Source organism: Xiphophorus maculatus, chromosome 5, assembly GCF_002775205.1.
Source record: "Xiphophorus maculatus strain JP 163 A chromosome 5, X_maculatus-5.0-male, whole genome shotgun sequence".
In the NCBI taxonomy this organism is placed as follows: Eukaryota; Metazoa; Chordata; class Actinopteri; order Cyprinodontiformes; family Poeciliidae; genus Xiphophorus; species Xiphophorus maculatus.
In genome coordinates, this window is record NC_036447.1 from 22,620,197 (window position 1) to 22,648,019 (window position 27,823).

At 37.9% G+C, this 27,823-nt stretch overlaps 1 protein-coding gene and 1 long non-coding RNA gene across 4 annotated transcripts in view; one reads left to right on the plus strand and one right to left on the minus strand.

The window, feature by feature from the left end:
* Window positions 1-2,289, minus strand: part of LOC111608732 — a 5,638-nt gene extending 3,349 nt beyond the window's left edge. Inside the window, exons 1-2 of the long non-coding RNA XR_002752825.1 lie at window positions 2,201-2,289; window positions 1,513-1,634 (exon numbers count right to left, since the gene is read on the minus strand). This is a non-coding gene — a long non-coding RNA (uncharacterized LOC111608732). The remainder of the gene's footprint in view (window positions 1-1,512; window positions 1,635-2,200) is intronic.
* Window positions 995-27,684, plus strand: LOC102234887 (complement C3-like). 3 transcript variants are annotated; one of them, XM_023334670.1, is made up of 43 exons: window positions 995-1,560; window positions 2,274-2,472; window positions 2,632-2,794; window positions 3,201-3,295; window positions 3,958-4,046; window positions 4,635-4,717; window positions 4,798-4,885; window positions 5,018-5,120; window positions 6,090-6,210; window positions 7,075-7,190; window positions 8,282-8,428; window positions 8,744-8,843; window positions 8,922-9,016; window positions 9,116-9,307; window positions 10,446-10,601; window positions 10,728-10,857; window positions 11,086-11,154; window positions 11,669-11,866; window positions 11,967-12,087; window positions 12,172-12,260; window positions 12,396-12,535; window positions 13,651-13,863; window positions 14,040-14,103; window positions 14,475-14,564; window positions 14,658-14,861; window positions 15,421-15,496; window positions 16,260-16,419; window positions 18,254-18,349; window positions 18,460-18,610; window positions 20,933-21,018; window positions 21,103-21,180; window positions 23,344-23,499; window positions 23,604-23,666; window positions 23,801-23,882; window positions 24,006-24,054; window positions 24,352-24,442; window positions 24,561-24,650; window positions 24,734-24,845; window positions 24,926-25,015; window positions 25,887-25,979; window positions 26,053-26,136; window positions 27,160-27,304; window positions 27,405-27,684. In XM_023334670.1, exons 1-43 carry the CDS (start codon window positions 1,463-1,465, stop codon window positions 27,544-27,546), a joined length of 5,007 nt encoding a protein of 1,668 aa, XP_023190438.1. In that variant the 5' UTR covers window positions 995-1,462; the 3' UTR covers window positions 27,547-27,684. The 3 variants fall into 3 exon arrangements, with proteins under 3 accessions (XP_023190438.1, XP_023190439.1, XP_023190440.1); XM_023334671.1 differs by lacking the exons at window positions 995-1,560; window positions 2,274-2,472; window positions 2,632-2,794; window positions 3,201-3,295; window positions 3,958-4,046 and having other exon boundaries at window positions 4,676-4,717; window positions 4,856-4,885; XM_023334672.1 differs by lacking the exons at window positions 995-1,560; window positions 2,274-2,472; window positions 2,632-2,794; ... (2 more) ...; window positions 4,635-4,717; window positions 4,798-4,885 and having other exon boundaries at window positions 5,037-5,120; window positions 6,160-6,210.
* The last annotated feature ends 139 nt before the right edge of the window (window positions 27,685-27,823 follow it).

Below are 27,823 nucleotides of genomic sequence, written 5' to 3' on the forward strand. Positions count from 1 at the left end.
TATTTTTAAGATTATCCAAATTAAAAGTATCACCAAATATGACACAAAAGGCATAAATACTGTGAGATGCCACAAATTTAGCAATGTTTTTTCTGTTATTGGAGCATCAATAGCTCTGAAGTAACTTTTCGTATTGAGCGGTCAGCTACTGTGAGCCCATCCTACTTCCTAATCACTTAGACTCACGTGATCATCCTGCTGCAAACTGCCTGCAGCCAGAGCAGAGACGAGACCGATTCCTCCCCGGGCCCAGATTTCAAATTGGGAAAAAAACAACAACAAAAAACATGATTGATTTATACAGCTTATCATCTGTGAAAAAAGTGGATGTGTGGTATAGTTACTCTTTAAGTAGCTGCCATGTGGACATTGGACCTTTGAATGTTTTGCTTTTTTTATTCGTGCCTTTAAAGTAGGCTTGTTGTTAATGAGGTTCTTTGCCAGGAGTTGACTGAGTAAAGAATCTTTTCTAAAAGTAAATCAGCACATGAGTCTGAATCACAATCATGTGAAAAATTAGGGTGGAAAGTGATAGAAATATGACCAGATGTAATGTCAGAAATGTCAAATATATATTATTATTGTTTTTAAGGAATTTTGAGACAAAAAATTTACATGAAAGTTGGTAATGAGAGAGGGAGAAGACATGGAGGGAGAATGTCAACGGACTGGGACTCGAACCTGTGACTGACTAGAGGACTGAGGCCTCTGTACCTCTGCGCCGCCGCCGTGCCCTTAATTGCATTTTTTTTATATATATCTTAAAAATTTAGTTGGCATTAATCCCTTTTTTTTCTCACACTAAGTTTCCAGCCAGAACCTTCCTATTTCTGTATCGCTGATATATATAAAATGTGTTTACAGTCATGATTTTAAACTGTGGCAGGAAAGTTCTTACTAAAACTTTGTATGTTTATGAGGCTTGAGAGCATTTTGTCCTTACAGAGAGTCTGACGATGAATCTTGTTTCTAAAGCTGTGACAACACAATCAACAATGACAATCTATTAGCATTTGTATATCAAGTTCAACATATCTACAGGAGTACGAAGTTGTTTCCTCAGTTAAATTTACTTGCTAGATTCATAGTTTTGTGCTATTTTAATAAAATATTATAGCCTTAATCTACCCATATTTTTTCATACATCAACATAAGTAGAAAGCTCCATTACAATGCCCATAAAAGCAACAAGCATTTGGCCAGTAATTTAAACATAAACTGACTTTATAGTAAAAATATATTGATCAGATCCAGGTAAGAGAGTAAACTCCTGGGATATACTGGTTTGAAAAGGGATTAGCAGGTTATTTTTTAGATTATAATGTATTTTAAGGTAAAAAAATAAAATTAAAAAAAAGATTAGTCCATGATTGAGACATGTGACAGGTGAAATGAAAGTCCACACAGAGGGAAGCAGCTGCATGGCAGAAACCTGCAGTTCAATGCTGCACCAACAGTGAATATGGGATCGGGGTGCAGGATGAAGAGGACACAGCCGTGGTGGTTGTTTACCTCAGTGGCTTTTATTTCTGTGATTTCTAGGACAGCAGCATCTCCAATGTAAGTCTGATTTTCCTCTGTCCTCTAGTTTTCTAGAACATCAAGATCCACTGCATGCCTGCCTGTCTTCAGTCCTGTGTTAGAGAATCTTGTCATTTTCATCCAGTTGCTGTTGTAGATAATCCCAAGTCAAAGAAAGTGAATTAATAGAAAAAGAAAAAATGCATCCATTCCCAGGCTGGTAGCCAAATGTAACGTTTTGACGAGAAATTATTTGTAAGATGTATTAAATCACATTAATAAATTTAGTAAAAAATAAAGTTTTGGATGTGTATGTTAATTTTAATTTTGAAAGAGTAAATTAGCATTTGAAACCTTGTAGTCAAGCTCTGATATTGTGTATAAGAAGACAACTGAAAAGAGATCAATGAATATAGTATTCATACACTGGACTGATACTGGACAAAAACTAAAGACTAGAACAAAATATTTAAAACCTTTTAGTTTTAAAGTCCCACGACTGCTGGACAGGTTTAATGTGTCCGTAAATCAAGGAGAGAAAAACAAAATCTATAAATCACAAATTGAACATCTGGGAAATGTTTTTGGACATGCAGGGTAAACAGAAACTTTAATAGACTCAAACAAATGTTGTGAAACGAAAAAGTAAATGATTTGTCTGCGATAAGATGTCACTGACCTGTATTTGGGTCCAGTCTGGCCAGACAAAACTTTCAGTTGAGCTTTTCCTCCTGTCCTGTTCTGCTCTGTAGGAAGGTGATGTCTGCCCCCAATCTGCTGCGGCTGGGAAGACCACAAAACATCTTTGTGGAGTGCCAAGATTGCCCCAGTGAGAACAACTTCTCTGTCAGCATCAGTGTGATGAACTGGCCAACCAAATCTAAGAGGCTTGCACACGCCTCTGTGAACCTCAACCCTGCAAACAGATTTCAAGGCTTTGGGGAAGTTGAGGTGATGTTTAAACTGGGTTTTACCTCAAACATTTGCAGATTTAATTCATGAAAATGTGCAAATGAAACATTTTCAGCCATCTTCAAATGTCCGACTGAAACATTGCTCACTCTTTACAAACATTTCTTTTAAATACGCATTCCTTCACATCTTTGACAGATTCCTGCTGACGACTTCATTCGCAGTCCAAACTTAAAGCACTATGTGTATCTGCAAGCTCAGTTCCCAGATGTAAAGCTGGAGAAAGTCGTCCTTTTGTCATTGCATGCCGGCTACATCTTTATCCAGACGGACAAAGCGCTCTACACACCCAACAGCAAAGGTGAGTCCGACAGCTCCACACTGCTCAAACACACCTTTCCTGTTAGGTTGTTTAAATGAGGCGACATTAACATCAGTGACAGTCATCAAATCAGTCAGGAAGTTCAAATTACAAATGAAGATTGTCTTGATTTATTCCGCTTCAGCAGCTCAGATTGATTTCTGAGGCAGATTGTGTGACCTTGCACATCACTCTTCCAACTCTTTTTCCTCATCCAGTTGAATTTCAAGGTATATAAAGTTCTTTCAAAGAAGACCATAGAAAAAACAGACACAAAGGGAAATAAGGGGGCAAATATTTTTGAGTCTTGTGGTATTTACCAAAGTGTAGGTCCTAGCTAGAACATATCAAATCAAAACGATAATTGGATGTGTATTATTTCTGCTTGCTATCATCTTTGCTGCAGTTCATTACAGGATATTTGCGATGACGCCTGACATGAAGCCTGTGGAGAGGAATAACATGACCCAGATGGACGCTTCTGTTGCCATTGAGTTTGTGGTAATTTATTTAATATTGAATATCACTGTTGTATGGTATGTTATTAAAAAAAAAAACCGTAGATGGTAATTCCATGTTCACCAAACATTTGTAGAAGTGATTTCTCACAATATGTGTCAATATGTGCAGCTTATGTGCCGTATTTAAACAAATTGACTGATATTTATTAATGCAGATATAGCCTTTCAGTTTAACATCACATCTGAAGAGGGACGCTTATGATAGAACCAGAGGCCTTTGGGAGATTTTCAATTTTCTAGGTGTTTGGAAAAAAGCACACAGTGTTTATGATGTTCGATTAATTGGGGAGCAAAACAACACCACTGGTCAGTTCTATGAAAATGTTTTGATGGGAAAGAAATAATAAAGCGATTAAGTACAGCACAAGCACAAATCATCAAAAAAATAAATTTTAAATAACATTTGATTCATCATGAACCTCCCAGAAGAGATGTGCCCGGCAGAAAAGCTCCCAAACTAAAGTAAATATTCAACTAAAAACTGGAACTGGTAGCCACATGTGTAATTACATTGACCTCTAAAGTCAAAATTTGGATCAGAGAACGGCAATTTTTCATTTAAGGATTTACTAAAGGCATTTTAGTTACCAGTTTTATTAATAATAATAATAATAATAATACATCTTGATTTCAATCCTTTAGACCCCTGAAGGTGTCATTCTACCACTGGATCCAGTCGCTCTGAGGTCAGGAATTCATTCTGGAGATTTTCAACTTGCTGAAGTTGTCAGGTGAATATATAGCACTTTAATATGGTCTGGAAAAAAATTAAGAGTTCACTTAAAATGATCAGTTTCTCTAATTTTACTCTTTATAGATATGTGTTTGAGTAAAACAAACGTTGTTCTTTTTTTCTACAAACTACTGACAACATGTCTCTGAAATTCCAAGCAAAAATGTAGTGTTTATTTGCAGAAAATGAGAAATGGTGAAAATAACAAAAAAAGATGCAGCGCTTTCGGACCTCAAATAATGCAAAGAAAACAAGTTTATATTCATTTAGGATGAACAATACTAATGTTTTAACTCGTAATTTTTAAACACATAATTTTATTGCTACAGTTTTACTGGCTACGGTAAAGGATGGTGTAGAAATTTGTCGATTTGTGTCATATTAACTTGAGCTATCAGTAAACTGGTACATTACGGTCACAGCCTAAGGAATTCAGGATAGCAATATAACAAACATAGCTACCTATTCACTCTATCTTAACTTTCTTACTAACTAGCATCTACTGAATGGATATGACAGTCAAAGATGGAGGATTGTTTAAACAGGCCAGACATCCTGATGCTCTTCCTGTGTGCTTTGTGTCAAGTGTTGGACTTTGGAAAATCGTGGCAAGGTTTCCAAGCATACCACAGATGAGCTACTCTGCAGAGTTTGAAATCAAAGAATATGGTGAGTTGCATCAGAGTTTTCCTGATGTGCTGGTAATGATTGCTCTGATGTCAGGGCTCACTCACATCTTAACCTTTCAGTGCTGCCCAGTTTTGACGTTAAACTGATACGCCGAAATTCGTTCTTCTTTTCGGACAGCAAAGAACTCCACGTAGACGTCAAAGCCACGTACGTTACGTTTTTCTTTGTTGGAGAAAATTATTGATTACCAGATTGATCTAAGTTTTCTGAAGTACTTTGTTCTACAGCAGTAGAAACTAGTGTTAACAATAAATAAAAGCGTCTTCCTGCTGATTTCAGGTACATGTTTGGTGAAGATGTTCAAGGTTCCGCATATGGAGCTTTTGGAGTTGTGCTTCAAAATCAAAAGAAGAGTTTCCCCAGCTCACTTCAGAGAGTGCCGGTAGACATTTACCTTCAGTTATTTTTCTGTTTAGTCTGGCTTCACGCCTGTCTCGAACATTGACATAAGAATAAGAAACGGTTTGAAGCCCTGACAGAAGGGTGAGATTCTACCAGTACAAGTATAATACGGAAAATCATCATGAAAATGCTTTTTCTAATCAAACCCGCAGATAGTAACCTGTAACTAAATATCAAATGTAGGTTTTGAAAGAGCTCATTAGGAGGCAGTGTTTGTCATTTTAACTTTTGGCCATCTTCAGACAGATGAATAATGTTGTTAGTAATGCTGACCATTAGGCGTGAGCTATATGGATTTAAAGTTTTAAGTTTTCACAATTCTGGGGTACAATTCTGATAATGATAAAAGTGACAATAAAAGGTATTTATTGTTGCTTTTTTTAGGTAACTGTATTTCTGCAGAGCAGAGCAATCATCCCCCCACAAACACAAATGCTGCTTCTGAAAATCATTCCCGTTTGCAATCCGCCTCTTTAGGACATCACTCGCATAGAAAAATGTTATTTGTTTTACTAAACTGCACACAGTAAATGCACTTAATCATATTTACACATTTGTTGATATTTTTTGGTACTATTATTGTACAAACATTGGACAATCAAAACAAATTGGACAGTTTTGGGGGATTTTAAAACATTATTCATTGGAATTTATTGTGACAACAATAACTGTAATTCTTATCATGAAAGAAACAATAACCACAATAAACAATGTGATAAATGCCCACCCCTACCAACAATGTTTTTTATGCAAATATTGATTGAATAGTCATTGATCCCAACGTAGATACCAAACACAGTGTGCTGCTGCTATGTGATTAGGAACATCACTATTTTTGTTAAAAGCCTGTAGAAAAGGTGAACCTGGTAGAGTCGCCTGTGAGTGTAAATGATATGTAAATGTGTGACAACACCAAACTCTTCAGATAACTTGCATTGTGTGACATTAGATTGAGAAAGGAGAAGGAGTGGTGACCCTGAAGAGAGAACACATTACTCAGGCCTTTGAAAACTTCACAGATCTTATGGGGAGCTCCATATTTGTGGCGGTCAGCGTGCTGACAAGCGACGGTAAGAGACGCAGGGGTTGGTGGGGATCAGTGTCACTTATCCAGGAAAAACTGTGGTAGTCTATTTACAGTTTGTCAGGGTGTATATCCTAATGAAATGGGTAATCTTGATTTTTGTTAAAGCTTTTATATGAAATGTGTTACGTTGGAGTCCTGGAAGTGCAACAATGCAATTAGTAACTAAACTCGGAAATACAACATGATTGTTTCTAAACTGCTAAAATCTTGAACAGAATGTAAATTAGTATGTTATATAGAACATGTATATAAATGTGTCCTCTGTCCTTCAGTATTCAGTTTAACATTTTTTCATTTATGTCATGTCGTTTGTTTTTTGTTTGAAATATTTAGAAATGTCCATTGATCAAATACTGAAAAGCAATTGTTCCATATGATTTTTTTTATTATTATTATTATTATTTTTTAAGCCTCAGCTTTATTTGGTTTATCAACCTTTTTGGAGGAAATTATGACTGATGTGCCATATGATTTGACTTTAAAACCCAGTGAGGATTATATCATGTCACCATCGTTTCCAGTTACATTCAACAGTTTTAAAATGTTAAACGTACCAAAATATTCTTCCTACATAAAATACTATGTTGGAAAATGTTCAGACTGATCACTTTGTGTAAAAAGAGCTGACATTATCCTGAAGTGCATAGTTTCAGCGTTAGAGACTGGTTCCAGGGTTATTCCCTGAAGGAACTGGACTCACTGCTTCCAACAATGGAAGCCTTAAAGGACTTTTTTATTATTATTATTATGACTACACAACATTTTGTCTGTAAAGTGGTGTACTGTGACATCCAGAGCTTGTGAAACAACAAACTGAAAGCCTGACACTTTATTCTTATCTGCACAGGTAGTGAGATGGTGGAGGCAGAGCTGAGAGATATTTATATTGTCATATCACCGTATATCGTCCAGTTCACCAAAACACCCAAATATTTCAAACCAGGATTATCTTTTGATTTTGCGGTAAGATTTATTTTTGTCTTGTTTTGATTCACATGCAGACTTTTCTTGCCTCATGGCAGGGGGCGCTCATGATTCCAGACATTGTGACTCCACAGCTGCAGAGTAAGAGACAGTAACAGCGAGCTAGCCATGGAGCTAGCCATGGAGCTAGCCATGGAGCTAGCCATGGAGCTAGCCATGGAGCTAGCCATGGAGCTAGCCATGGAGCTAGCCATGGAGCTAGCCATGGAGCTAGCCATGGAGTCCAGTGCAGCGATATATTTATGGTTTTCTCCTCTTATCACAACAATCACTTATTAATAATCGCAAAATAAACATTAAGCTTAAAGCCATACTGCTGCAACAGACTGAATGTTCTGCTGTGGGAAATATCTGAGTGGTTTTTTTTGTTTTGTTGTTGTCAGTTGCTATGGGAACGAGTCTGCGCGTAGCTGCGCTGATACAGAGAGAAAGACGTGGTTTTGATTTGTACTTTAACGGTTTTTCTCTTTGCTGTGGAGCACAGCGCGAAATTATTCATATCTACATGTCCAAGTTTGATTGAGTTAACGGAGTTATTCTACGGTGGCAGCGCGGCTTTGCATGGCATGTTAAAGAATAGTCTTTTTGCCCTCCAGCGTTGTCCGCATGCGCGAAATTTCCTTACGTAAACAATAACATGCAGGGGGTTTATATCTGTAAATATGATTATGATTTAGTCCTGACTTTCAGATAAGATCTCAGTTTCTGTGAAGCAGAGTGAGTTATAAAAATGTTTAAAGTACCGAAATATTCTTCCTACATAAAATACTATATTCTGTGTGATTTTATGGATAATTATATATTTAAAAAACTGCACGACTTGAATAAATAAAATAATTACATCAAATGAAACGTGTTTACTGAACCAGCAACCTCCTCCACATGGTCTGTTTTCATTTACTGATGCTGGCAATAAGTTGCACTGAATGTACAGTATTTTTAATAAATTGTTGGTTCAAAGATCAGACTTTCAGGTTCTTCAAACATCCTCTTTCTTCTCTTTTCCATGCGAATGTATGACTATGTCCATTTCTGTCAGATATGATTGACCTTTGATTGTTTCTTGAAAGGTTGAGGTTCTGAATCCCGACGGCACGTCAGCACAAGGAGTTCCTGTTGCGATAGATGAAGCTGAGGTTGAAGGCGTTACTTCCGCCAACGGCATGGCGAGGCTTTCAATCAATACGTTGGAAAACGCTGGACCACTAAAAATCACAGTAAGTCCTGAGAATTGATAGCGATTTGTTGTCTCACATTTTTATTCAGCATGCTGTTCTCATGTTTAAAGTAAGCATTGAAGCCTGCATGAACGCTCTTGTAAGTTTCTCACATTTCTGACAATAGTGTGATTCAAAAACACGAGGTATCAAATAACATTTTCTTCCTCTAAAAAAATTAGGCTACATTTAATTGTACTTACGGTAGTCATACCTGTAAGAGCTCTATAGCTGCATTTACTAATTGCAGAGTGCATCTCTGTTTGTCAAGCATATTTCTTTATTTAATATTTATATTTTTGCTTAACTGTGTAGGTAAGGACCAAAAATCCTCGAATTTCAGCTGAACGACAAGCATCGGCAAGCATGACTGCTCTCCCTTATCGCTCAACAAGCAAAAACTATGTCCACATTGGTAAATACTAAATTTATGTCCATCCGTTTTCTACGCATAAGTACACTTTTTGGTAAATGACTGAAACCGTCTCTGCAGGAGTGACAACAGCAGAAGTAAAACCGGGAGATAACCTGAAAGTGAACATCAACCTCAACAAACAGGACAATCCAGAAAATGACGTGACATACTTGGTGCGAGAGCAAATATTTTTTGTTTGTTTCTAAAAACATTTGAAGCAGTTTGAAGCAGAGCTTTATGCACAGTCTCTTTTTCTTTCTTCCTGTTTTCAGATCCAGAGCAGAAGTCAGTTAATAAAGCATGGACGCTTTAGAGTGAAAGGTCAAGTGATGGTATCCATGACCCTCACTGTTACCAAGGAGATGCTGCCATCATTCCGCATCCTGGCCTTCTACCATCCAAATGACAACGAGGTGGTGTCAGACTCAGTCTGGGTGGACGTGAAGGACTCCTGCCTCGGCTCGGTGAGGCGCGATGTAGCAGCAGGGTTCAAGGGTGAAAATGAAACAAATCCACCGCTCTATTTTGTTTTTTATTTATTTAATTAACATTTTATGTTTGACCAGTAGAATTCTTTTTTTTTTTTTACATTTAAGCAGCTTCTAAATTTAGATTTTTGGATTGCCCTAATAGTTTTTTTTTATTATAAGTTTCAGTTCAGACATTTCTTAAAGACCTTCTGGCATCTTATGGATTTACATCCACCAAGATATCGAGACAGGAAAATTGAACATTAAATCCAACTTCTAACTGAATCTCTGTTTAGCTGTTTGGTATTATTGATCATGGTAAATAATCAATTTAAACATTTAAAATTTAAAACATAAAGGTCCAAATTTGGATTTTTGTGTCAAAACCATATTGACATGTAAAGGAAAACCCCTTTCAAAGATATGAACATGAAGAAATCAAGTCAAAATTGTGATATAATGTGTCGGTAACTTATAATACAACTTCACTTTAATATTGTGTGTATTGGGATGAATGGAGTAAAATGGCTCTTGTATATAGACAGTGTCATGAAACTCTGGTGTGAGGTGGTGAGGCTGACGCAGAGGACCCAGGTTGAAGTGAATAAAATCACCATTAAACCATTAAAGATGGTTTAATGGTGAAATGCAATTCCAAAATCCAGGCAGCATAGATAAGCAGACACTAAACGTTCAGAGCTGCTAGCAACTGGTAGCAACTATAACCGAACGACAGACTGGACAGCTTGACAAGACAGATTAGACAGAAACGACAAGGAGCCGACAAAGACACAGAAACACAGGTGACATCAAATACACAGAGGGTAACTAGAGGACAGCGACACACCTGGGAACAATCAAGAGGAAGACAGGACAACACGGAGACTCGAAAGACACAGAAACCTAAAACGACCACACAGAAAAACTCAAATCACTACAGACAGTTTAAATTCTGCTTTAAATGATCTGCTTTTTTGTTTTTGATGATAATGTTTGTGTCTCCCAGCACTCGCGTTCTCTAAGCATCATCCTCATCTCTTTGTCGACGTGCCTTCCACTATTATTCACAGTTCTTACGCTTTTGATCGTATTATGCATGGAAATAAGGGACGGTCTCATCTATTTTCAACAGTTGAAACTAGAGCCACTGAAACTCTCCGCCTCCTATGAGCCTCGGAAGAAGTTTAACCTGAAAATCACAGGAGATCCTGAGGCCACAGTGGGGCTGGTGGCTGTGGACAAAGGCGTCATCGCTCTCAACAAGAAGTACCGTCTGACACAGAAAAAGGTGATCTTCTTTCCTGATCATGTTCTGCACTTAAAGCCAAAGCGTCTTTGCATGTCAAAGGCTCATCTTAGAGTTGCTTTTTTTTTTTTTTACATTTTATCTTGAAGAGCTCTTTTGGTTCCTCAGGTGTGGGACACAGTTGAGAATCACGACATCGGCTGCACACACGGCGGAGGAAAGGACAGTATGAGTGTGTTCTACGATGCCGGGCTGTTGTTTCAGTCCAACTTACAATCCGAGACGCTGTCCAGACAGGGTAGCTAAACAAAACAAAAATACAATGTTGTAAATGTTGTATGACAGAAGAGAGCTGGTGGCTTGTTGTCCTGTTCTGGTCAAAATAGGTGGCCTTTCTTTTTTTTTTTTTTTTGCATAAGGCTAAACTAAAAAAAAACAATCTAATTTATTCTACTGTTTGTCTTCTTAACTCGACCTGGAGTAAATCTGAAATAACTTTGTCGTGACATGTGCGTCCATGTTTTAGAGCCGACGTGCTCAGCTCTCCGGAGGAGGAAACGGGACACCGCCCTGATGAACGCCACCACCGAATTATGTAAGAGCCGTCAGCTTTTTGCACAACACTCCCTCTTTAAGAGTGTAATAGCATTTCTTAAACCTGCTTCATGAAGTCTTAATCTTATGTTCTATTTTTGTACGTTTTTATTTAGTTTTTACTTAAATCAATTCGTGATGTCTTTATTGTCTGTTCCTTTTAATTACTGTCTTGTAAACTGTACACCTGTGTGCCTCTTGGCCAGCACTCCCTCAAACATCTCTTTAGACTTTCTGGTAAAAAATAACGGCAAATACATTTAACCATAAATACCCATGACTTTAACTGAATCTCACCAATAAAACTTCAGTAAAAGATAAATATAAACAAAATAAGCTGATTTTATTTTTAAACGCTTGGTTTTTAAATTATGCTTCCAACATATTTATTTTGTGAGTTAGATTTTTTTTTTTTTTTGTAGCTTATCTTTACGCTTATCCTTATCAAACTGTTTTTATGCTTTCAATCAGCTTCTTGTGCTAATTTTTTTTCGCACAACCTTCTGTGTAACCAGTGAGTCAATATGACAACCACCTGCAGCGTGACTGTTGTTTGGACGGCACGCGGGAGACCACAGTTTCGTATTCCTGTGAGCGTCGCAGCGAGTACATTTTGGACGGTGAGCCCTGCGTCGAGGCTTTCCTGCACTGCTGCCAGGAGATGGAAAGAAAACGAGCCGAGAGGAGAGAGGAAAACCTTAAACTAGCTCGCAGTAAGAGCCTGGAACAAGAGATGAGAGGCGACAGCATCGCTGTTTTTCCAGTTTTGTTGTTTGAAAGAAATAAAATGTGATTATTTTTGTCAAACTCGAGGTGAGAGTGACGACAGCAGCTACATGGACACCAATGATATTGTCTCTCGCACCAAATTCCCTGAAAGCTGGCTGTGGTCCGATGTCAAATTGCCAGCATGTCCTGCAGACAAGCCTAACTGGTGGGTTCACTGAAACTTTTACAAATGAACAAACAGAATCACGCTATCAGTTTAGCTTTAATCTTAAATGCTTCTTTGTTTCAGTGAAGCAACCTCCTTCGTAAAGAATATGGCTCTGCAAGATACGATCACAACATGGCGGTTCGCAGGAATTGGTCTCTCCAAAGCTGGTGGTGAGAATCCAGCAATTAAAAACGAGGCTTCAGTGTTTAGTTGTGTTTCAAACTCAACATCAGCTGATCCATAGATTTTAGTCCCTCATTGTTTCACTGTTCCTTTATTTTCTGTGTCATTTGTGTTGTTTGAAGGCCTCTGTGTGGCCGACCCTTTGGACATTGTTGTCCGAAAGGACATCTTCATTGATCTCAGACTGCCCTACACAAGTGTTCGAGGAGAGCAGATAGAAATTAAAGCTGTTCTGCACAACCATAATCCTGAGCCTGCCACTGTAAGTAATGCAACATGGATTACCCACTGATAATCCTAATCTACTTAAATGGGGATTGAACAGTGTATGACTATAAGATGGGGTTGTACTGGAATAAATGTAATTGATTTGAAGCTTTAGATCAAATTACATTTTATATAACATGAACCAGGCCTGTTTGTAATGTGATGAGGTATATCAGTTGTAAAGTTGTTTAGCTAAACTAAACTCAGTGTTGGCTCCTGCAAAGCCCCTCCATGATTCCCAAATCTGAAATTTTGAGGTGGGATAATTGCCGTGCCGTCTTTCACAAAACACGCAACTTAGTTTTCCTAATGTCAGCATCAAGCAGGCTGAACCAACAATCCAGCCTGCATGTGCATGCAATAAAAACTAGGCTTATACAGACATAGATTTATGCAGTTCTTTGTTTTAAATAATTGAACTACAATAAACATACATGTTGTTTAATTCAGACTTTGGCACGACTCATTTGGTAATTACAGATAAACAGAAACACATTTCAAACATTAACTCCGTAAAGAAAAGCTAGCATTTGGTAACAACGTCAATAAACATGTAAATCCGCCAGGGGATTACATGTTGACATGGGGAAAATAAAATAAAATTAAAAAACTAAGTAGTAACAGTAATAATAATAATAACAGTACAAAATAAACTGTAAAAATATACCCGCAAGTAAACAGAGTTATCAGGACCCATTATGATTGTAATCTTTGTTTTCCACTTAGATTCAAACGTCTCCATCTTAAATTATAGTCTTGATGTTGTTTTTTCCATAATGTAAACTTTTTTAATTCCTTCTCTCCATTGCATAATACTGGGAGATTGTCATTTTATCCAAGCAGATGTAATACATTTCTTCTCAATCAGAAGCAAAACTCTAAGTATTTACTGTCTTTGTCCGTCATGTCCCTGGAAACTATTCCCAAAATGTGTGTACAGATGGGTCCAAATCTAAATAAATGGCTAAAATACGTTTTATCTTGTGCTTGTTTAACCATCTTTCTAATGCTGCACTTGGCACCTGCCTAAATTGACCAAATCAAAACCATCTGAACTGAATTGAACTGAGTAATCACGTTGTACCTTTTCACCTGTTTGTTGTTTTTAAGGTGCGCGTGCATCTACTTGAGACAGAACATGTGTGCAGTGCAGCTTCTAAGCGTGGAAATTATCAACTGGAGGTCAAAGTTGGAGCCTCAAGTACACGAGCAGTTCCCTTTGTTATTATTCCAATGAGAGAAGGAGATTTCAACATCGAGGTCAAAGTGGCTGTGAAGGACTCTGAACAGGGTGACGGATTTAGAAAAACGCTGCATGTTGTGGTAAGAGAAACAATCAGTTCGTTAATTCAAGTACATAAAATCCAACCATTCTGTGTTTTGGTTGTCTTTCACTCCCATTGGGTCGTGAGTTCATTTTAAAATGATTGAATTAACAAAACCCGATATAACACAAAGAAAAAGCTAAATTTTAGATGTTTCCTCGTTGTTTCTTCTAGCCTGAAGGCATTCTGATAAAATCTCCTCTAACTATAACGTTGGACCCTGAAAACGAAGGAAAAGGTAAGACTCTAGTAAACATTTTTATTTACTCATCTCTAAGCACACGGATCAATCTCAATAAGTTATGTGATTGAAAAAACGTACTTATTTCCATCATTTAATTTAAAGTGCTTTACTGGACCTGGCTTTTAAGAACAAACTATTTTGCTAAATTGAGAGATGTCTGGTTCAAGAGGAAAGGAACACTTGAAATGAAAACAGGAAAAGGCTTCAGGCGAAGCAAGAGGGAAATGTAATGAGCAATGAGTAAACAAAGTGGGATGGCGATGAAGTTATGATGAGTGGATGAAGCAGACAAAGAGCATTGAGTTTAGAGCAACGTCATAGACACTTCTAAAGTAGTGACAATTAAATCTTTTTTTAAAATCCAGATGGCAAACAAGTGCAGCTGCTCCGCAGTAACATTCCTCTGATAGACATCATACCGGACTCAACTACCAGCACGCAAATAGCAGTTACAGGTGATACGCAAATAAACCAGATATAAAACTGCAAGATGCAAGGAAGGCTGCATGATGTCAGCTTATCGTTCTTGCTCGTGGGAATGTTGCCAGGAAAAAAGCCTAAAGAAGAGCTGAAGAACGCCGTCACTGGAGAGTCGATGAGCGGTCTGATCTACCAACCGTCTGGTTGTGGAGAGGAAAACATGATCCACTTGACAATGCCCGTCATTGCAACCACGTATTTGGACATGACCTACCAGTGGGAAGCCGTGGGGGTCGAGAGACGGGATGAAGCCCTGCAACACATCATAACTGGTGGGAAAAATAAATATATAAATACTTAATAAATACTTATAATAAATACTTCTCTGACGATTTATATCATAGGTCAGGGATCTTCAACTCCAGTCCTCAAGGGTTGGCGAGCTGAAACTTTATCAAATTACCTCCTCAGTATGCAGTCAAGTTCTCCAGAGTCCTGCTAATCATCTGATTACATTCTCATTTGTGTCGAAGCATCTAAAAGTTTCGGGACAGCGCCCCTTGAGGACTGGAGTTGACGACCCTTTCCTAGGTTTATGTTGATCTAGGAAGTGGTTGCAGGTACAATCATGTCACAGAATGTCTATAACAGATTGAAGATGATTCTATTTAATTATGTGTATTAAAGTGAATAAAAACTTTTGCGTGTTGCTCCATGGGATCTTATTCAAATTCAATTTGAACTTTATAAAGAAATAAAATTTTAACCTTGTGCACAACCCCAATGAAAGATGTGCTGTGTACTTGTTTCAGTGTGCGACAGCGTCAGAGCACATGATTTCACAAAAAGTGAACTTCAATCAGTGAATCTTGTTTGTTTTGTTGGGCTTAGGTTATCGTAATCAGCTAAGCTACCGTAAAGGAGATGGATCTTTTGCTGGATATCCTGATCATGACAGCAGCACCTGGTGAGCCCTGAAAACCTTCACACTTAATTATGTAGCTATGATAATATAAACACTCCTATTGACTGATCAATAGCTGGTTCTTTTTCAGTCGTCCTATTGGCTTTCTGTAGCTTTCACATTCACTATGTTTAGTCGCATTTGAAGCCCAGGGGAAGGGAGAAGAGACGATCCATCAGGACTTCAACCTGGGGTTCTAAAGATAAATATCAGATTATTTTGCAGTTGTTACACTTTGAAAAAGAATTTAAATATTTTCAAAGTCAGAAGAAGCTTGCAATATTTGCAGATCTTTTGTAATTAAGGCTTGGCTGATCTGGGAACACCTTGGGATTCCCCCGGAGGAGCTGGCCCAAGTGGCTGGGCAGAGCGAAGTCTGGCCTTCTCTGGTTAGGCTGCTACCTCCGTGAGCAAAGCCCGAATAAGTGCAAGAAAATCAATGGATGGATAATTTATATTAAGTTAATTCTTGATTTGTTGAGCAACTCCTATTTGCTCAACAAATAGGAATTCTCTGTAAATTAGAAGCCACAGCAAAAGTCTGAACATTTTAGAAAGATCTACTGGAATCCTGGGAAAGTATTGCTCAATGCCACTTTAAAAGATTCCAAGTACAACTCCTAAAACAAGCATATCATGACTGAACAAAATGGTTGACTGAAGGCTTTAAGGACCTCTACATAGACGAACTTACAATCTGATTTATGTTCGGTTTGATGTTTGAGAAGTGACCAACCTTTCTGCATCCTCTATTTTCCCCCAAAAGGCTGACGGCGTATGTTGTCAAGGTGTTCTCCCTGGCCCACAGACTGGTGGCCGTTGAAAGCAAAGTCATCTGTGACGCCGTCAACTTTTTGATTCACAATGCGCAGCAGTCTGATGGGATGTTCAGAGAAGTTGGAAGAATGTCCCACGTAGAGATGATTGTGGGCACCATGAAATCATCCAGACCTACAACCCCTGGCAAAAAGTATGGAATCACCAGTCTTGGATGAGCACTCATTCAGACATTTCATGCTGTAAAACAAACTCAGATCAAAAACATGATACAATATTAAGGTCGTTCCAAAGTGCAACTTGTTGGCTTTCAGGAACACTCAAAGAAATGAAGAGAAACTATTGTGGGAGTCAGTGAATGATACTTTTATTGACCAAGCACAGGGAAATAAATATGGAATCACTCAATTCTGAGGAAAAAAGTGTGGAGTCACTCAAATTGGAGGTAGAAAAAAAAGGACACACCCAGTCTATTTCCTTTCCCTAAATGGACACCTGCCCCAGATTAGATGTGCCCGTTAGTGTGCAGTTCAAAACACCTGCAGTCATGACACCTTGGAGGGCTGCTGGACGAAGTGGAGTGGTGAGAACCATGGCTCCAACAAGAGAAATGTCCCTTGAAACAAAAGAGAGGATTGTGAAACTTCTTGAGGAAGGTAACCCTTCACGCATGGTTGCTAAAGATGTGGGCTGTTCACAGTCAGCTGTATCCAAGATATGGACCAAATACAAACAGCATGGAATGGTTGTTAAAGCCAAGCGTACTGGTAGACCAAGAAAGACATCAAAGCGTCAAGACAAACAACTTAAGGCCATTTGTCTTGAAAACCGAAAAAGTACAACTAAACAGATGAAGCATAAATGGGAGGAAGTTGGAGTCAATGTATGTGACCGAACCGTAAGAAATCGCCTAAAGGAGATGGGATTTCAATACAGGAAAGCTAAACGAAAACCAGCATTGACACCTAAACATAAAAGAACGAGACTCCAATGGGCTAAGGAGAGGCAATCATGGACTGTGGATGACTGGATGAAAGTTGTCTTCAGTGATGAGTCAAGAATCTGCATTGGACAAGGTGATGATGCTGGAACTTTTGTTTGGTGCCGTTCCAGTGAGATTTATGAAGAGGCCTGCCTGAAGAAAACAACCAAATTTCCACAGTCCTTGATGATATGGGGCTGCATGTCAGGCAAAGGCACTGGGGAGATGACTGTGGTTAATTCTTCTATCAATGCACAAGTTTACATTGACATTTTGGACAGTTTTCTCATCCCTTCAATTGAACAGATGTTTGGTGATGATGAAATAATTTTCCAAGATGACAATGCATCGTGCCATCGGGCAAAAACAGTGAAGGCATTCCTTGAAGAAAGACACATTCAGTCGATGTCATGGCCTGCAAATAGTCCAGATCTCAACCCAATTGAAAACCTGTCGTGGAGATTGAAAAAAATGGTCCACAAGAAGGGTCCAACCAGCAAAGCTGATCTGGCAACTGCTATCAAAGAGAGTTGGCACCAAATTGATGCAGAATACTGTTTGTCACTCATCAAGTCCATGCCTCACAGACTGAAAGCTGTTATAAAAGCCAAAGGTGGTGCAACTAAATACTAGTGATGTATTTTGAATGGTCTTTTGTTTATGCGTTTTTCATGATTCCACACTTTTTTCCTCAGAATTGAGTGATTCCATATTTATTTCCCTGTGTTTGGTCAATTAAAGTATCATTCACTGACTTCCACAATGTTTTCTCTTCATTTCTTTGAGTGTTCCTGAAGGCCAACAAGTTGCACTTTGGAACGACCTTAATATTGTATCATGTTTTTGATCTGAGTTTGTTTTACAGCATGAAATGTCTGAATGAGTGCTCATCCAAGACTGGTGATTCCATACTTTTTGCCAGGGGTTGTATTATTCATTGTTTTAAAAAGCGAAGTATTTGTAAACCAATATCAAGGTGAGAATAAGTTGTGTGTCCGTAGGGTGATGTCGGCGGCACAGATTCGGACGTCTCCCTGACAGCCTTTTGCCTCATTGCCATGCAGGAGTCAAGTGGATTATGTAGTGCCAATGTTAATGTGAGGATCTTTGTTTTCTCTCACAATACAGTGTATTATAATGCTATGTTTCCACTTTCAATATTCTAATATTGCTCACCTTTTTAAAATTTCTCCTCTGTTTTGTCCAGCGTTTACAAGACAGCATAAACAAAGCAGTGAGCTACCTCCAAAAGCGCCTTCTGACCTTAATCAACCCATATGCCGTTGCCATGGCGTCATATGCCCTGGCCAATGAAAACAAACTGAACCTGGAGATCCTGCACAGATTTGCCTCTCCAGGTGCGATCACACAGCAACACACACTATGGAGCAATTCCAATGAAACAATTTAGATCACTTAACCTCACAACTACAGCACAAAGAGAAGATGAGAGAGTTGCATTCAAGATCCCCAAGAAATTTTAATAAAGGCAAGAATAAGGCCAAGCCCAAGCAAATCTAAGATCATCACACAGTAACACAGATCATGTAACCTCACTACAACACAAAGAGAAGTCGTTAGCGTTGTCTTGGTCTTTACCACAGGCCAAGACAAGACCCAGAATAAGGCCAAGCAAATCAGAGACTATTTATAAAACATCTACATTTGTAACAAAATCCTCGAATAAACGGGAAATGTACACGCTCAAGTGAGTCCTTTTACTTCTTTTTATACGAATTTGGTAATAAGCATGACCATCAAACAAGGCTAGAGAAACGATTTCATCAATGCAAAGAAAGAGGGGACACATCAGCGCACTGAAGCGGCTACAAGCTGCCCGCTACATTTAATAATCAATTGTTTTCCTGAAATCATAATATTTTACCCGTCACTCTTTAATTTTTTACAATTAAACAACGAAACAGTCAAATCTAAGTCCATAACCCAGCCTATAAATCAAAAGAAAAAGAAATAGTTCATCAATAATAATAGTCCATCAAAAAAGTCCATAATTAGGCAATCCAAAAAAAATAAAGTTCCGTTTGCGCAAAAAAAAACAACGTTGGGGCCCAAAAATATTAATCCGTCTTCGTGCACCAAAAATACAAGAAAGAAAGGAAAAAAAATGGAAGGGTCTCACCGGGTCGGCGTTTGTGTGCCCGGGCGGTTCCCTTCGTCAGGCCTGGATCGCGAGCGCCTCGGGTCCGGTCAACGCTCCGTGTGGCTCTACCTCGCCTCCAGAAGACTTTTGACCCCTTTGTGAATTGCTCTGGCCACGCTTTTAGTCCAGCGGTCAGTTCTCTCCGGGCTAATCTTGCAAGCTCCTCGGACCGTCGCTCGGCGTCTCTTCCCTCGTGCTGCCACACCCCTTTCTCCTACTAATCGAGTGTCCTCTGTTCCTTTTTATAAGTTCCGGTAAAAGTTGTGACCCAGATATATTTTTACTAAGTGGACTTTCTCAAATAATATACATACATACAAGACATCCTTGTATACATATCAATACAACAAAAATTATGTGTATTTTATTAACCTATATTTTATTCTCGGAGGTTAATTTTTTTTTTTTTTTTTTTTTTTTTGCTTGGGATACCTTATTTCATTGTGATGTCACACATTGTATAAATCTCTGTTCATTAGTGAACTAACCTGTAGCAAGTATTCGGACTTACTGGTTCCACTGATGCAACCAACTTCTTTCTGCAACAGGCAGTGAGAGACATTCTTCCCTTCTGAATGTTTCTGAAAAAAAACCCATTTATATACAGTACAGACCAAAAGTTTGGACACACCTCTTAATTCAATGAGTTTCCTTTATTTTCATGACTATTGACATTGTAGATTCACACTGAAGGCATCAAAACTATGAATAACACATGTGGAAATATGCACTAAACAAAAAAGTGTAAAACAACTGAAAATACCCCTTATATTCTAGTTTCTTCAAAGTAGCAACCTTTTGCTGTGATTACTGCTTTGCACACACTCTGCATTTTCTTGATGAGCTTCAAGAGGTCGTCACTTGAAATGGTTTTCACTTCATAGGTCAACCTGCCCTGTCAGGTTAATAAGTGGGATTTCTTGCCTTATAAATAGTCATGAAAATAAAGAAAACCCATTGAATTAGAAGGTGTGTCCAAACTTTTGGTCTGTACTGTATATACTGGAAAATGTTTTCCCTCCGTTTTTAAATTTTCTTACCTTCAAAGTGTGGGGAGCAAAGTGGCAACTTTGAACCTTCCCAAGTAAAAATAAGATTTGGATTTAAATTGAATTGAATGCAGATAAACTTTTGCCACTTAGTTGCAGCTAAAATAAAGTATGTTTTATGTTGTCTCGACTGATCTTAAAGAAAAAACCTCCAGCACCTCTGAGACGAGATTATGACTCTTTGCCATTTTGTACGTTTGCGATTTTAGTCATATTGCACCCGAGTTTTACAGTATTAAAAAGTACAGTCCATCACAGACTGAACGAGTGTCAATTCATACTCATCTTATTATAGGCCTGGCGGCCCGCCATGCTTTACGAGCCCCACCGCCAGGCCAACCCTTTCTTGTTTATGTTTTTAGGAAAATAATAATAAATTAAAAAAAAACCACTTTTTTTTTAAGCCGGATTAAATGTGTTGGTTCCCCTGGTGTTTTTGGGAGGCTTCTTGAGATTGTTGTTGTCCTCAGATCTGTCCCACTGGCCTGTACCAATGGGTCGTGTTTACACACTGGAAGCCACAGCATATGCTCTTCTGGCTCTGGTCAAAGTCAAGGTCAGGATGTCTTACTTACTGCTGTGACAACATAGACGATCATTCTGGTTAACAGCTTTAACTTGGTCTGCTTTTATCGTAAAGGCCTTTAATGAAGCTTGGCCGATTGCGAGGTGGTTCAACAAGCAGCAAAGAGAAAACGGAGGCTTTGGATCAATTCAGGTAACGTAAAACTTGGCTTTTTCTTTCAAACCTCTATGAGACTGTTTCCCAATCTCTGCGTATCTAAGTACCAAGATACTGACAGTTTTGAACCGTTGCACAATCACTCTTGGACTTTGTCAGATTGTTGAGAAGATGAAGATCTTGTCCAGAGGAACTGCAGGGCTGTACCTCCTCTGCTGAACTTGTTTTTATTGTAATTGAAAAAAAATGCAGAGAAAGACATTTTTGTTACCACCTGTACATCAATATGTAAGCAAATGATTTTTCGTCATTATTTTTTTTTAGCTTTAACCTGAAACACGGTTATGTTTAGTCTGAAAGGAGGCCAAAAGATGCTACGTATGAAATACTTCAGAGGTAATCTATAGGCAGCCATCACTGTCAATGTTCGCCCAGCTTGTATATCTCATGTCAAACTCGAGGCCCGTGGGCCAAATCTGGCCCATCATAGCTTTTTATGTGGCCCTCTAGATTCTAGATTACACACTAGGAGTGCTGAAATATTATGTTATCAATCAAATCAATGCAGTTTTTATCCGTTTACTGCCAAATTATATCAATCAGTCCCTCTAGTTTCATGGGAATTATCATGGAAATTCACATACTTTTTTGAGCTAATAATTGGGAGTTTGTTGCAGATTTTTCTCAAAAATTGTGAAAAACTTTCTTACTTGTACTAAACAGCTGCCTCACTCTTAAGTGATGTCACATTAAAGTTCATGCTCTATACAGTGAATAATAAAAAGCCCCATTTACCGTCATAAATAAGCGCAAATATTACAAATACTTCCGAATTGGTGCCACAAAGATTTTGGTTTTTATTGCAAAAAATCGCAAAAAGAATCACGAAATCCTGCAGGAGGGACTGAAAAGATCTTGTTGCCTTGCCTCCTCTCCTTTCAACACAGTGCCCCCATCGGAAAGTGACATGTTCAGAAATAATATTTAATTTTAAGAATTCATTGATATTTCAACAGTTTGTGAACAGGTTTTATCAATACATTCTGGCAGAACCGGCCCTTTAAGAGCCTTCATGATCTTGATTTGGCCCAAAACAAAAATGAGTTTGACACCCACCTTAGGTAAAGTAAGTTCTCAAAATTTTCTCGACTACAGATTTCTTTTTTAAAGAAAGTTTGCTTGAAACAAAGATAGCTGCGCTTAAACTACTCATCTTTTTTGGCTGTTGGTGCTTATTAGCTTGGTAGGTACCACAGAAACATCATGGGTCTCATTTCTAAAACTTTGCCTAGGATCTATACTAAAACTATGCATTTGCTCAACAGGAAAAAATGGCATACCTCCGGAATAATCCAGATTGATAAAACTATAACCAGAAAGCAATTTCTCCTTCAGAAATTAAAGCTTCACCTCACCATTTTTCCTAAATTGCTCATATATTCATATCCTCTACATTCAACCATAAATAGTCGATGCAAAGTGCCTCATAAATATAAGGTCAGCTGATCAATGTTATTCATGGCCAACAATGGCAATCACAAAGAACAGAGTAATGAAACACAATTTCACAGATATTCAGTGAGATGGGGGAACAAAATCTCATTTTTGTTAGCCACTGTAGTGGCGTGACAAATAAAAGTTGCACACCAACATTGGCATTTTAGTAGAAGGCTCCCTATGAGTAATATTAAAGCTCACCTCCTCTGCGCTCTGTGGGGTTGGACAGGAAGTGAGGAGCCAGTGTTTAAGGGGGGCAGTCACTGCCCTCTGCAGGTCACAGCGGAGGAGTGCATCAGGACGAAAGACTCAAAAAGTTAGAATTTACTTCCGCGTTCTCCCATTTGCCCAAGGTCTTCCAGCAGTGGCAATGCCTCTTCTGTCAGGTTTGTTTTTTGTAGGTCACAACTTTAACGTGAAAAGTGCGCACTAGTTTGAGGCCCTTTTATTGCCACGTTTATAAGTGAGACCCCAAGCCTCCTCTGACTCATGTCACTCACTCTCACAGAGACGTTTTGAATGAGAATTATTTATGTACATCAAAACTGTTTAATAACATATTAGTACTGAGAGTTAATTAATCCAGATACCACCTGTAGTACCTTTGTGACACTTCAAAACCGCAACTTTGTGAAATAGCGTTGATTGGTGTGTTTCTTTAAGGTCAGAACTCGTTTTGTAATGTCTGTCTTGACTCTGCAGGCCACTGTGACAGTGTACCAGGCCGTGGCAGAGTTCTGGACCAGTGAACAGAACCCAGGCTATGATCTAAATGTGGACATCTTGTTGCCGGGCAGATCAAAACCTGTAAAATACAACTTCAACAGGAGGAACCACTTTTCCACAAGAACATCTAAAGTTCGAACAAGCATTTTATAACAATTAGTGGCTCAAACTATTATGAAATAAATCTACTTTATGTGTTTTTGCTGATCTGTTTATTTGATATTAAATCACTATAGATCAATAATATAAACCAAGATGTGACTGTCGTTGCTACAGGCCTAGGAGAAGCCACAGTGACGGTAAGTGAAATGTTGTTTTGGGTTCAGTTGTAGTATTGGAAAGTCAAACATATTTTTAGTTTTAAATACTCAAGAATGACTTCTTATTTATTTATTATATGCTAACTTAGAACCTGCATTTTTTTATGTGACAGATGGTGTCGTTGTTTTATGCTTTACCTAAAGAAAAGCATAGTGACTGTCAGAAGTTCAATATGACAGTACAACTCCTCCCAGGTTCGTCTACTTGTGTTTTGTGTCTCTTTGTGTGTTTGCATGAGCTTGTTTTATACCTAACCGCTGTGACTTTCCACCAAACAAACAGAGGCGTACAAACAATTTTGTCTGTTGTGTTTCCAGAAAAAACAAGTGAGGCTGAGAAGATATACAACATGAGAATACTGCTTTTGTAAGATCTATAAGGCTATTTCATGAAAGTTGTCCATTTAACCCTCAAATGTAATCTTAATCAGGAAAAATTAATTCTGGTAGTGATTGCCTCAGTAATTGAGACGATCATCTGGTAAGATATAAACATTTTGAAATCTGTGAGTTCCTTCTTTTTACAGCAGGCTTTACAAAGATCTAATAAAATGAAAAGAAAAAAAACAAAAAAAAAGTATGTTCATTTAGCACCAAATTATATTAATTATCATAACTTTGTATTTATATCTATTCCTTCTTTGCTCATTTTTATTCTGAACAGATATAAGAACAAATATCGAGATGCCGCCATGACAGTTTTGGATATTGGTTTGCTAACCGGCTTCACTGTTAACACCAAAGACCTGAACCTTGTAAGACACACACAGACCTTCAAGCTTAGACTGATCAAATGTCTTGGTCTAAAATCTTTAAAGTAAAGAGTTGTTTTTGTGCTCACAGATGAGAATCACAGTTGTTTTTTGCATTTAGTTATCTAAAGGTCGTGCCCGCACTATCTCAAAATACAAGGAGATTATCAGTGACTCAGAAAGAAGCTCAATCATCATCTACATGGACAAAGTCAGTCTTTAGTATTACATCCAGTCAACCCTTTTGCATCCATATTCTCCTCTTTCATTTGTCTTATTAATATTTCTCCAAAGGTTTCACACACAAAACCAGAGGAGATCATTTTTAGGATTCACCAGAAGCAGGTAGTGGGAGTACTGCAGCCAGCAGCTGTGTCTGTTTATGAGCATGACAGCCCTCAGTATGGTAATTACAACACATCGAAAATGTTTTTAATATATATAGATATACATTTTAAATCTGCTTGTGTTTAATACACCATGCAGAGACGCGCTGTGTGAGGTTCTACCATCCAGAAAGGGAGGCTGGAAAGCTGCTGCGGCTCTGCAAAAATGATGAATGTATTTGTGCTGAAGGTGAATAAAACTTATCTTAATAGTCGGTGGAAATTACTATAAATTAGTTTACAAATAAATATTACTTCTTTGGATCAGACAAGATCATGACCAGTGATGCATACAGCTAAATTTACGACCTCGAACTTGTTTGTAAAGAAATAAAACAATACATGTTCAAAAATTGCAAGACGCACTAATAACCGTTGTCATTTGAAATGTGAAACACTGATATTCGGATTTTGTCTCTAGTAGGTTCATGCTGCATAAAGAAATTCTGAATTATTTGCAAAACTAGAAGAAAAAAAATGATCGAATGTTCTTTTAGCAGAGTCTGACTTCTTACTGACCCCTGCTGGTCTTTCTAAGTAGTAGCATGAGGCTGGTACTCACCATGACCTTTGAGTCGATCTAGTACAAATATTTAACAAGGTAATCTTCATCTAAAATAACCATGAAACATGAACTAAAATCTACATGACAATCATAAAATTATTCGGTTTCTAGGATAGTGTACAATTTTCTTAGCTACAACATTTACATACAACTTAAGCAACAGGATTCCAAGTTACCCTTCTTATGAGGACAATGTTGTTCCCTTCCTGTCAGAAGAGGGATTTATATTTTTAAAATCCAGATCTATTGCTGTCGGGGTATGTAGTAGTGGAAGTAGGACCCTGATCCTAAGGTAATCATATTGATGTACTTTTGGGTTCATAAATTAAGCCTATTATATCTCTGAGTGCAGTGGCTAAGAAATTAGATAGGTTTTACTGATATTTTTTGCTTTTGGTAATGAGGGAGGTTATATTCATTCACTCTGAGTTCCTGACTGTTTTATGAAGGAAGATCTTGGGTTATTTGTCACATTGCACCTGCTGTGTGATTGCAGAGAACTGCAGTATGCAGAAGAAGGGCAAAATTGATGACGACGACCGGACAGAGAAGATTTGTGAGACTGAACTGAACAGCAAAATAGACTTTGGTAAATGTATTTGTATACATTTCCCAATGAGTTGTGTAAATGTGCTAATGATGTACAACTTGCATATTCTCAGCTTACAAAGTGAGAGTGGAAGAGTTTGCAGACGGTTTGTCCACCGATATTTATACAGTGCTTGTGCTTGATGTCATCAAAGAAGGTGGGTTTGTGTCCATCACACTTACAGCTTTTGAAAGTTATAAAAATGTACTGTTGGATCTTTATTTATCTTTATTTCTTTATTTATCTTATTAATAGAGTAATGTATTAATAAGTGGAGCATCAGCAAGAATTTAATATTAATATAACACTTTGTCATGTTTCTAAATGGCTTTTCAAGAGTATTCAAACTTCTTGAACTTTGAACTTGAAACTTCTTGTGGTTTGTACATGACAAACCACAAGCTTCACTTTATTTTATTGATATTTTATGTAACAGACCGGCACAAATTAACAGTGCAAGGACTGCTGAGTTATCCACTATTTATTGGTTTTGTCCTGATTAAGAAATTTAAAATATCTATATGCAATTAATCAAAACAATTTTTAACCTTGAGAAAAAGATCCTGTTTTGAAAAGATGTTGCTTTGGTATCACATTTGAAATATAGATTATAGTGTATTTGTATGTTCGAATGGCCCAGTCAAAGTCCAGTTCTTACTTTAAGTAAGACATGAGAATTGTTGTTGATGCTCTCCATTGAAACAGACTGAAGATGAGCATCTTTGCTAAGGGGATTAAGGAAAGGAAAACATCCAAAGTTATCATCTTGAGGGCCCATATATGAAGGCACAACACTGTTTCACTTTAACATTTTCTCCCTCTTCACTATTATGGGTTGCTTTGCGGCTTATCAAAATAAAATTGCCAAAAAATACCTTCCAGTTCGTTGCTGTATTTGTTTTTTACACTGTAATATTTGCTTCCCAAACAAAATCAAAAATTCATTAATCAATGAATTTTTTCATTGAAATGGGACCAAAGGGACAAAAGTTTTTGAAATACAATTTATTAGTAACACTGATGGTAACGTTATTATGATATAAATGTATTGCTGAAAATATGTGCAGTGATTTCAGAAAGACGTGGTGGTGATGATTATAACGATGGTGCAGTTTCTCTCTCTGCAGAGTCACTATATCCGATTAAATTGCAATATAAAAAACTGTGTTTTTAATCATAGGAAGTTCAGATGTGGGTCTTCAGAATGAAAGGCGCACATTCCTCAGTTTCCGGCACTGCAGAGAAGCTTTGGACATAAAAATAGGTCAAAATTATCTCATCATGGGCACCTCCAAAGATATTCACGCTGATGAACCCAATCATTCGTAAGTTTACTCTGGTTGTCATTGATCATCAGTTTGTCAGTTGTGTAGTTTTGTCAGGATTTTAAACATGAATTTTCTCGGTTTTCCATTTTTCTATCAGGTACCAATATGTACTCGGTGAGCGGACCTGGATTGAGTACTGGCCCACCGAAGCAGAATGTGGAAATAAGAAATACAACGCCACATGTGCTGGCATGGAGGCAATGGTCAATCAGTACACTCTCTTTGGGTGTCGACAGTAATAAAACAAGTGAAGGCTTGAATAAGATTTCTGCTTTTCAAAGTTTACTGACACATAAGAGTCTATGTTGTGCCATTTCAATGAAATATGAAAGCTTCAGTCAATTTTGTTAAATCAAATAAACATCTTTCAAGTAGGATCTGAAATGCTTTTATTTTGATCAAAATAAATGTACGTATTTCTTGAGGAATGTGGGCGTCTTTTCACTAAGAAAAAACAGCTAACATTCAACATTTTCTTCGACCCTGTTTGGAAGAAATGTCAAAGCCTTGGTCAAA